Source organism: Gossypium hirsutum, chromosome A03 (assembly GCF_007990345.1).
Source record: "Gossypium hirsutum isolate 1008001.06 chromosome A03, Gossypium_hirsutum_v2.1, whole genome shotgun sequence".
NCBI classification, from domain to species: domain Eukaryota; kingdom Viridiplantae; phylum Streptophyta; class Magnoliopsida; order Malvales; family Malvaceae; genus Gossypium; species Gossypium hirsutum.
This window is the reverse complement of record NC_053426.1, coordinates 1,281,287-1,292,672: the sequence shown is the minus strand read 5'-3', so window position 1 is coordinate 1,292,672 and position 11,386 is coordinate 1,281,287. Positions and strand designations below refer to the sequence as shown.

The 11,386-nt window shown below is 33.7% G+C and overlaps 3 protein-coding genes across 3 annotated transcripts; all 3 read left to right on the top strand.

The window, feature by feature from the left end:
- Nucleotides 1–949: 949 nt before the first annotated feature.
- Nucleotides 950–3,708, top strand: LOC107940974 (50S ribosomal protein L19-1, chloroplastic). Its single transcript, XM_016874451.2, has 5 exons — nt 950–1,101; nt 1,206–1,583; nt 2,857–2,943; nt 3,027–3,160; nt 3,394–3,708. Exons 1-5 carry the CDS (start codon nt 1,078–1,080, stop codon nt 3,500–3,502), a joined length of 732 nt encoding a protein of 243 aa, XP_016729940.1. The 5' UTR covers nt 950–1,077; the 3' UTR covers nt 3,503–3,708.
- Nucleotides 3,709–5,840: 2,132 nt separating this feature from the next.
- On the top strand, nt 5,841–8,721 carry LOC107940977 (vesicle-associated protein 2-1). The gene is made up of 7 exons (XM_016874455.2): nt 5,841–6,295; nt 7,397–7,467; nt 7,556–7,637; nt 7,723–7,838; nt 7,923–8,039; nt 8,146–8,214; nt 8,347–8,721. The coding sequence occupies exons 1-7, from the start codon at nt 6,232–6,234 to the stop codon at nt 8,479–8,481; spliced, it is 654 nt and encodes a 217-aa protein (XP_016729944.1). The 5' UTR covers nt 5,841–6,231; the 3' UTR covers nt 8,482–8,721.
- A 437-nt stretch (nt 8,722–9,158) lies between these two features.
- Nucleotides 9,159–11,386, top strand: LOC107940982 (bax inhibitor 1). The gene is made up of 6 exons (XM_016874460.2): nt 9,159–9,348; nt 9,510–9,653; nt 9,761–9,852; nt 10,564–10,750; nt 10,855–11,010; nt 11,112–11,386. Exons 1-6 carry the CDS (start codon nt 9,238–9,240, stop codon nt 11,163–11,165), a joined length of 744 nt encoding a protein of 247 aa, XP_016729949.1. The 5' UTR covers nt 9,159–9,237; the 3' UTR covers nt 11,166–11,386.

The window sequence follows — 11,386 nt, the reverse complement described above, 5'->3', positions numbered from 1 at the left end:
ATCTCTATTTCTATCTGCAGTAATCACTTAATCCATTTGCAATATGCAATATATATGGATGTATATCTACCTAGAAAAAGTCAACTAACCTTCGAATACTATCATGAGATGCATCACCACCGTCTCCTATGTTGTTTGAAGAAATGTGATCATTATTATCTTTTCCTTGCTTGAGAGTGAGCTTCGACAAAGAGACCTTTTATCACTATATATTCTTGATTTGTACGGTAAAACTCTCAACTATACTCCATAGTGCCTAAATAGATGGCTCAATCCGAGGGGTTAGAGCTAGTCGAAATAGGCCTAGAGTTAATCATCTATTCTTTTCTTTTTTTAAAAAGTAGAAAAGGTGATTTTGGTCAAAGGGTGAACTTAGACAAGTCTTTGATCTTTTCTAGTTCAAATACATTTAGTAGACAGAATGAGCATCTCTTATCCAATTCAAGGGTTAAAGGGAAGACAAATTTAAATAAATATTTAGGTTTCTCGTTGATCATAAATAAATGCGAATTGATGAACTTTCAATGTATGCTAGAAGAGTATCCATAATTAATTGTATGATGAGTAGAATTTTTTTTCTAAAATCCATTATGCAATCTTACCAACGTATGCTATGAGTTGCTTATAACTAAGACTAATGCTATTGTGTTTACTATTAGACAATTATAATTAAAAAAATTAATATTATAATTAATTTGAATTTAACAAAATAAATTTAATAGTTAAAATTAAATTTTAAAATATAAAAAGTAAGTAAATTAAATTTCTAAAAATAAAAGTATTAAGACTAAATTTTAAAATTACAAAAAGTAGAACCACGTATAATATATTCTAATCAAATAATTTTTTTCCTTATCAAATTAAAGAAAGGGAAAAAAAACACTAATTTTTCTTTCATTATTCATTAAAAAAAAGTTGGATATAGCAACTTAGAAAATCAACCCGGGTCAACCCGACCCGACCGGATCAGAACTCTATCTAAAGTGTAGCGTTCCAACCCAGTCACTCGAAAAAAAACAGATAAGGCATACGGTGTGTCTGTCTATCGCAGCCGAGAAGACTCCGTAGTTATACACTATGGCCTCCCAAGTTCTTCCTCAGGTAAAACCCCTTAGCCCTCCCCCCTCCCCCAATCTTCTTTTTTTTTCCCCATTACTAACTTATTTTTACATAATTACAATCAATTTCGATTTATACTTATATAGGCACTGCATATGATTCCAAGAAACCAAGTACAGCCATTTAACCCAGTGAAGAATCGTGGGTTCTCTGCATTTCTGTCTCGTGGCCCTTCTCCATTAACTACTTCCAAGGTTTCGGTTTCTGGGTTTCATTCAAAATTCCCTGTGGGGTCGAGTTTCAGTTGTTTTGCTCGAAGGGGTTTCGTTGTGAGGGCAGAATCTAACCCTGAAGGTGAAGGTGAAGCTGAAGCTGAAGGAAATGAAAATGGTGTTGAAGAACCCGAAATGAAAGCTAAAGCCGAAGCTGAAGTTGAAGGTGAAGGTGAAGGAGAAGATGAGGCTGAAGAAGAGAAACCCAAGGAGCCTAGAAAACCAAGGATTAAGCTTGGTGATATTATGGGGGTAATTTCGTTAAATCTTTTACTTCTTTATGTTGGTAATGTTATTTATTTACTCACTTATATAGGAATTGAGAACTGTCTATATGAACTCGGGGAGGTTAGCTCAAGTTGTAACATGCTCCCATCAATGACTAGTAAGCCATAGGTCATGTATGAATCGTGTTACACCTTGCGCAAACTCTTCAATTTGCGTATGTTTTTGCTTGTGTATGTACTTTGAATCGTCCTTACTTTGCAAACCTGCTAAGGCTTTCAGTAGATAGAGAGACAAAACCCCGACATGTGATAATATCAGACTTGTTGAGTTTTGGAATTGAGGAAGTTGGATAATTTACTAAAGAGAGGACCTTTTCACCCAATTTTTATTAGATGGTTGAGTCATTTGATGACAGAGCTTGACTCTATTAAAGAGAGGACCTTTCACCCAATTGTTGTTAGATGGTTGAGTCATTTGATGAAAGAGCTTAACTTTACTATAGATAGGATCTTTCACCTGATGTACCCCTTGGCTTGTGAACTCGGGCTTTTGGTAGAGTCGAGGTTAGCTCAAGTTGTAACATGCTCACGTGAACTCTTCAATTTGCACATGTTTCTGTCTGCTCAGGCACTCCGAGTCATTCTCACTCTATGAACCTGGTAAGGCTTTCGGTAGAGTAGAGAGACAAAACCCCGGCAAGGGATAATACCAAACTTGTTGAGTGTCTAACCGATGGGAATCGAGGAAGTTGAATAATTTACTAAAGAGAGGACCTTTTCACCCAATTGCTATTAGATGGTTGAGCCATTTGTTGAAAGAGCTTAATTTTACTAAGAGAGGACCTTTTATCCAATTGGTTGATGTAACTTTCGGCCTATGAACTCGGTCTGTTGGTGGAGTCGAGGTTAGCTCAATTTGTATCATGCTCCTAGGAACTCTTTAATTTGTGTATGTTTTTGTCTGTTCAGGCACTCCGAGTGTCTGTCACTTTGTGAACCTCTTAATGTTCTCGCCAGAGTAGAGAGACAAAACCCAAACAAGGGATAATATCGGACTTGTTGAGCCTTGACAAAAAGAAAATTAAAATTTTGGCATTGCGTTTTGTTTTTTTCTTTTTGAGGAATTGAGAAAGTAGAATAATTTGCTAAAGAGAGGACCTTTTCACCCATTTGTTATTAAACGGTTGAGTCATTTGATGAAAGAGCTAAATTTGTTAAACTGGTTTTTTAGTATCTCTTTTGAGCATTTTAATTGTCTGTTTAATTTGATAAACATAATTGCTTGTTTTTGTGAGTAGATATTGAATAAAAGAGCAATTGAAGCATCAGATAAGGAAAGACCAACTCCGGACCTTAGGACCGGTGATATCGTAGAGATCAAATTGGTAAATTCAAGTTTCTCGTTATTCATACTGAATTCTTTTTTATTGTTAGTCTTATGGTTTTCCTTTGTTTGGTCTATTTATAGGAAGTTCCAGAAAATAGACGTAGGCTTTCCGTGTACAAAGGTATAGTCATATCAAAACAAAATGCCGGTATCCACACCACCATTCGAATTCGGAGAATCATTGCAGGCATTGGAGTTGAGATTGTATTCCCTGTGTAAGTATTTCTTTCATATCACTATGCATAATCGCAACAATAACTGTAAGACCATTTCCTTTGTTTAGTTCGAGCATACTACTGGTTCATTTCTTACACCTAATTAACTAACTGATTAACTAACATGTCATCTCAATGATTTATCTTGGTTGATTGACCTTTTATGTTTTAGAACATGTGGAATCTTTGTTTTCGAACTATGTTCTATCGATTTTGTTAATTTGTTATCGTAGTTATTCGCCGAACATAAAGGAAATTAAAGTAGTCAAACACCGGAAAGTCCGGAGGGCGAGGCTGTATTATCTAAGAGATAAGCTTCCAAGGTTGTCGACTTTCAAATGAAAGACACTGCGGATGCCATCATCACTCGGGTTCTTCTTCCCCAAATATTCCAAGGCCAGTTTCTTAGGTGCATACATGTTGTAAGAGCTTTAATTTCTATGATCCACCCCCCCTTTTTTTCCCCTTTTGTTGTAAAATTTGTTGTTTTGATTTGGGGAAAAAACAACTAAATTCAAATATTCAATGCTTTGCTTAATTCATTTCAATCTGCTACTTTGACAATTCAATTTTTTAGCCTTCAAATATTGCTATTGATCCCATGGCAAAACTTCATGTGGGTTAAAATAAAAATTTTATGCAGTTCCTACGTCTATTGATTTCAGAATCAGATCAGATGGACAGGGCAGATTGGTTGGAGCAAGAATCAATTAGGGTATCGATCCAAAATAAAGTTGGATCAAATTGGTTGAATCCACGGTTGGACCAGTTAAATAAAGTTTTTTTTTTACTTTTAATAATTTAATCAATTATTATTTAAAAAATAATTTAATCAATTAAATTGGACAAAAACAGTTAGACCATTGATTGGTTTTGAAAGCCTTACCTATCTCCACAAAACGAGGATCCAATTTACATGATTTAAATCGATCCAATCTTCAATTATTTGTTATTTTAATAGACCGATTTTTATAAATGAGTCAACACACGTTCACTTAATCAACTAAATCATATCTTTTTGATCAACACTAAATATAATAAGTTATAGATCCCGAACAATTACAGGTACAATTGTAACTATTACCATAACACCTCCAACAAAACAAAATTAAATATAAGGAGGTAGCCATAATATGACCTTTCCTTTGAAGCTTTCCCATTTCTTGTTCTTTAAGTACCTTAGGCTGGCCAAAGTTAAAAAATAATCCATCTGAGGAACTTGAACCAAGTACAAAGAAACAAGGTCTTCTTAAAGACATGTTTCTGTCCCTTAAAAGTTTATGTCCATTTTATGTGAAAGTTCAAAAACATAATTTTTAAATTCGAATTCTATGAATAGAAAATACAGTATTAAAAAAATTTTGTTTTCGTTTAAAAATTCAATTTGATTTAACTTCAAATTTAATCGAATTTTATTGTAATTATCGGATATAAGATAGTGATTAATTAAAAAAACTTTAAAAGGTTTTTTTTTTCTTAAGCTAAGATGGGGGATCTTTCAATTGTTAAAGCTTAAAAAGATCCCCTAAAGATTTCTTCAACAAGAAAGTGGAAAAATGCTGCTTTAAGCCCCCATATGATTGTTAGCACAAGCAACCAATGGTGGCAATTGAATTCTTAAAAGCTAATATTCAATTATTATTGTTATTATTATATTAAAATCCCAAGCTTTAGCCTTCTAATATGTTTGGTAAAATTATTATGGACACCCTTTATTAAGAATTAGATTATATTTTACTTCCTTCATTTAAAAAATGAGTAATCTAACTAGATGAAAGAATAAACTAGTCCTTTCTATTAAGAATTACATCCATTTCTATTGTTTAAAACAAGCATAACTAGTAGAATAATCAAACAATTATACATGGGGTACCACGTGTACCTCGTGCTAACGTATAGGGACCAGTTTTTAACAGTGAAAATGATAGAAGAATTAGTTTAATTTTTTATCTAAATTATTAGGTGGGTGGTAGGAGTGTTATAATGATGTTACGCCATGTCCCCATTTTTATCATGCCTCATGGAGTCATAATTGAGGGATAATTAATTTTTTTAATACAAAATAAGTTTTATTTTACTTTATTTTATTTAAAAAAAAAGTCATTTGTACTTTTGCTATTTCATGAATTCATGTTGATATTACCAATCTATCATAGTTTTCATCGATTGTAATGAGCTAATGATTTGTTTATATTAAAACAATATATTAATGAACAATTATGTTTAAAAAAATTGTTTTATTTTTAATTTTAAAAAATGATAAATGTCAATTTATGATTTTCATCCTTGTTAGTCCAAATAATTAACACCATCTATTATTTTAGTTAAATATTGACATGGATATTTTAGAAAAAAATCCATTCCAATAGGGGTGAATCTAGAATTTTGGATTAGAAAGGGTGGAATAAAATAAAAAGAATATTGGGAAAAAGTTAATTATAATTTTTTTGAAGGACTAAAATGAAAATTAACCTTTTGAATAATAAGGATGGCAGAGCCCACGGCTGCCCCCGTTGGATTTTCCTATGCCTTCCAATAGTGTTTTCTTTTTTCTACATTAAAGTGGAAGGTAAGAGGTTTCTTTTTAATTAGTGCCACGTCAATGGGTCCCACTCACAGGCTGTTACACAAGAACCAGGCTCCACACCACATTAAATAAACACGTGTCGACATTTTATTTACTCATATCATCCCCCGGGCAACAACAGACGGTGCACAGTCTCTCCAAACTACCTTCCACCATTTTCATTTTTATTCTCTTCATTAACTCTTGTTCGGAGAAACCTCCGACTTTGGCGGCGATTCAGGCCGACCCAGTTTCCGTTTCCTCCACTTGGTGGTTCCTCATTCGTCCTACTTTGGGTGATTGATATTAACCAAATTGGCAAATTATTTCTCTCTCAAATTTTTTTTTTAAAAGTAGAAACTGTGTTGAAGAGTTGGTTTTTTAAAGGGTTTTCAGGGTTCTGTTTGTTGAATTTTTTTTGTTTTGGGTTTTTGTTTGTGGGTTGTTTTGATTGAAAATTTTCCTAAAAGGGTAAAAGATCTAGTGTTGGTGGTGGGATCCAGTCATGACTGCTGGTGGTGATGTTAATCAGTTGATCTCTATTCAACCCAATGATCTCAAGTTCATTAGTAAGTCCCACTTTATCTATGTTTAAACTTGCATACATGCGTACATGATGTATGTATCTATGTGTCTATGTAAACATGCATGGGAAAGTTCAAAGTTCCATGATTCAGTTCTATTGTTATATGATGAACTAGGGGAAGGGAAAAAAATATAGGTGTAAAGGATTGGTTGTGGTGTTGAATTTCAGGTTCTGATTGGAGGAAGCAATGGAAATGTATGTATGCATGTATGTATGTATGTATGTATGTATGTATGTATGTGAAAGTTCATGATTCAATGCTATGGTTATGTGATGAATTAGGGGAAGGAAAAAAAATATGGGTGCAAAAGATTGGTTTGTGTTGAATTTCAGGTTTTGATTGGGAAGGAAACAATGGAGATGTATGTATGTATATATGTATGTATGTATGTATGGTTCATTGATTAAATGCTATGATTATGTGATGAACTCCGGGAGGGAAAAAGGTAAAAGTACCATAAGGCTATTTTACTAGGAGTTGAATTGCATTTTGCTTCTTAAACAATGGGCAAATTAATCTATGAATATTAAATCAAAAAATAAACTCGTCGTTCTGTTAAAAAATTCATCAATTTTACTCTTAAAAGTTAGTGTCACACCAAGTGTCACTATCTAGTTATTTTGTTAGCCACATCAGTTTTTAACAATACAAATGGATGAAATTTTAACAGAAAGAACCAAATTACTCCCTAATTTAACATATAGGATCTAATTGCCCATTTGTTAAGTAGAATAGGTAAAATGTAATTTGATTCTTAGTACGGGTCCATGATGGTTTTATGAGAAAAAATGGTTTCAAAGGTTGAATTTGACTTTGTTTATTGCTTTTGCTTATGATTTGGATTATTTACTTCATTAGGGTCCCTTGATCTGTTATTGGCAATCATTGGTAATGTTTTATGTATGCTAACTTGAATAATAAGTAAACTGTTGAGAGCTGGACCCTCAAAAAGGTCCAGTATTGTTCCCGAATCCCGATCAAGAGCCTTAATGGATTCATAGAGTAAAAATGCCTCGACTGCCTAAACAGGCAAATGTAAGGTTAACATGTCGTGACTTTTGTTCATGTGATTCATGTTTTCAGTTGAGCTCGACAAACAGAATTTTTGTGATCTTCAAGTTACCAACAACACAGAACATCACGTGGCGTTTAAGGTACATACCCGATTCCGTCGTTGTTGCATGTGTATGTTTATTCTCTCTCTTTTATTTTAATGAGTTCCCAACTTGTTATCAATGTTAGGTTAAAACGACTTCGCCTAAGAAGTACTTTGTTCGACCGAACACCGGTATCGTATTGCCTCATGACTCGTGTGTTATTAGAGGTATTTTTCTTTTGATCCCAAAAACCGTCTTGTTCTTTTTTCGACTCTGTTGGTGTAGGATACTGATTTCATTGACATATATCAGTCACTCTCCAACCAAGACGGGAGTATCCTCACGATATGCAATGCAAGGACAAATTTTTGCTACAAAGTACTATCGTGCCTAGAAACACCAACATGGATGATCTACCGGCAGATACTGTAAGAACTCGTGTGTTTTCATTTACGAAGTTGTTTTAAAACGAATCTGGTTTTTTGGAATGTGATCTATTTCTTTACGTCCAGTTCAATAAGGACGGTACTAAGGAGATACAAGAGTGCAAGCTTAAAGTTATCTATGAAACGAATTCGGACGACGGTGGATTTAAGAGCTTCACATCACAAAGCCCTGATTCGACCAGGGTGAGTTTATTCGGTGATTTGCTCGCTTGTATGGAATGCTTGTTGTCGGATTAAGGATCTTGTTTTATATGTCTTCCCCATGAAATGCTACTTTTTTATGCATTAGGCCTTACAACACCTTAAGGACGAAAGAGACACAGCGGTTCGCCAAACGGTGCAACTGCAACAAGAGCTGGTATGTTTCTGGTTTTTTTCGTTTCAGTTCTCGATTATAAGCTCGAAAGTAGACATGCACACTCGAACAAACACAATTATGGGCTTACGGCTTTGCCAATTCGGTACGTAACGATATTGTTTCCCTCGACAGGATTTTCTGAAGAGGCAAAGAAAACGTAGCAATGGCTCCAGTTTCTCTTTTGTGTTCGCGTCATTAGTGGGATTGATCGGGATAACGGTCGGTTTTCTGTTGAATCTTTCGTTGGCTTCGCCATCGACGGCATGAATATACACTGCCGTTTACCGAGTGTGTAGGAACCAGTAAATTTGTTCAACATTTCACTGTATAATGCTGAATGTTCATGTTGTAATATGTTTGATCTTTCTCCATTGTATGTCTTTGATCAGCTTTATTTCATTCAATTCATAAGTTGGGATGTTACTTAGAGAAAAGTTGTAAATTATACCTAATACAAGTAAATTTGAAAAATTCATGCATGGGATAATAAACTAGTTTTTTCAAAAATATTAATCTATTCATTATCGGTATTAAATTCAAGTATTACTACTTAAATTTGATTTCAAATTAAATAAATTATTTGTATGATGTTGAAATATTGTATATACCAATGCAAATATATTTATAAATTAGTTAAATTACGTTATTAGTCTGTGTAATTTTATAAAATTTAAAATTTAGTCTTTATATTTTTTTAATTTAAAAGATTTTAGTTCAATCGTTATCTTTGTTGGTGATAGCTTAAAAATATGTCAATTTGACAAATTTTGATGGAAAATACTAATAATGCTAATAGTTGGATTGATATTTTAAAATTAGAAAAGTATGAGGAGTCAAATTTTATCATTTTAAGTACAAGGACTAAATATCAAAATTTTCAAAGTACAAGGACTAATAGAAAATTTTAACCTTAAAATTTTTTAAATTAAAATTCTTTTTATTTTTCATTTAGAGGATGAAGTAACACAAATACCAATTTCTTTCAATTTCTCTGTTATTTTCGTCAAAATATTGAAAAAAAAAATGGATTCTTTCTCTTCGTTCTTCGATTATCAATCGAGAACCCATTGGAGTTACTCTACTTTCAAGAATTTCAGCCAGATCTCTCCGCTCGTTCAATCTCATCTCAAAAGGGTATAATCAATCTTCCCCTAAACCCTAATTTCTAACCTGGGGTTTTTGTAGATTCATTTTTTATTTACCTCTTGGATTGAATCTGTGCTTTTAATACAAGTTCATGTGTTTAATTATTCTTTTTTTCTTGATTATCTGAATGTTGTAATTTGAATTTGTAGGTTTACTTGACGCTATGCTGTGCGTTGGTTGCCTCAGCTTTTGGGGCTTATCTTCATATCCTTTGGAACATTGGGGGTTATCTCACAACATTTGCTTGCTTCGGAACCATGATTTGGCTCCTCTCTATCCCTACTTATCAAGAAGTGATAATCTTTACTTTATTTTTGCCTTAAATAATGATGATTGGTTCCTTTTTCATGTTTAGAACTCATCTTTTATTTTTGGTATTGTTTTTGTGTAAAATTTGCAGCAAAAGAGGGTTTCTCTTCTTATGGCATCAGCTGTATTCCAAGGGGCTTCGATCGGTCCTCTGATTGATTTGGCCATCAAGATTGACCCAAGGTATCTCTCCTAGTCCTATAACTGTTAAATGGATAATTTTGTATTATTAATAATGTATCAATGTGGTGAAAATACTTGGATTTTATATCAAGTTAGGATATGTGTTAACCTTTTCTGGCTAATATTTTACTCGCATCAAGTTAGGATAGGTGTAATCGAGCCAAGATGAGCTCAAATGCTGGCAAGCTTGAGCTCGATCGAACATCTATTCTTAAGTTCGAGCTTGGCTTATATAATCAAGCTACTCAAGCTTGAGCTCGATTAAGCTCGTTTATCATTTTTCGAACTCAAGTTGTTTAAGCTCGTACATATCAATCTCTCGCTTGAGTTTGGCTTAATAATATATATTAAGGGCAATAACATAATTTAATAATATAAAATTATTTAAAATATATATTAAAAAGCTTGATGAGGCTTGCGAGCCATTCAAGGTGAGTATTCCTAAGCTCAAATTTAGCTCGACCAATAGCGCAGCTTGGCTTAATAATTATCAAATCGAGTTCGAGTTTGAGTTTTTTCCAAGTCAAATTCGAGTAGCTTGTAAGCACCAATGTCTTATTTACACCTAGGATAGATACATAATATGTTCCTTTTAGCGGGTGACTTTGATTTTTGTTTCTTTCCAATTGATCATAGTTTTCCAAAAAAAAAAAAATGAAATGAAAAAGAGAAAATGGCTTTAGTTATGGGTTTTTCTCTCCGCTATGACAGTGTTTTGGTAGCTGCATTTGTGGGGACAGCATTGGCCTTTGCATGTTTTTCAGGAGCTGCAATGTTAGCAAGGCGAAGAGAATACCTTTACCTCGGTGGCTTGCTTTCATCTGGTGTGTCCATTCTTATGTGGTTGCATTTTGCTTCCTCTGTTTTCGGTGGTTCCACCACCCTCTTTATGTTCGAGGCAAGTGAATATTAATTGGAAACTTTCCCCATTCTTCTTATACTACTTAAAAGCTGCTATTCGCAACAACCAATATTCATCTTCGTGTTTGATTCTTCTCACAGATCTACTTTGGGCTCTTGGTGTTTGTTGGCTACATGGTAGTGGACACACAGGACATAATTGAGAAAGCACATTTGGGTGACCTGGATTATGTGAAGCATGCCCTCACCCTTTTCACTGATTTTGTTGCTCTATTTGTTCGCATCCTGATAATCATGGTGATTCAAGCTAGAATACCTGAAAGTTTTCTTTTTAATTACTTTATTGTGTACTTGTATATCTGTACTAACATCAACTCATCCAAACGTACATGTTTCAGTTGAAAAATTCAGCTGAGAAGAACGAGAAGAAGAAAAAGAGGAGGAATGATTGAACCGTAAAGGCGTAGCCCAGTAAAGTTTGCTCATCAGATATAACCTGCCTTGGAAATATGGAAGTTAGTTGACAATACAAGTTCGTTTTCTTGCTTTTTTTTTTTGTGGTGAATCACTATGTTAATATACCTAAAAGATAGGTGTTAACTGTTACTTCATCTTTATGTTGGTTTTTGTTTTGGAACATTGGTCAAACTAATGACATGTTCATATTTGCTTC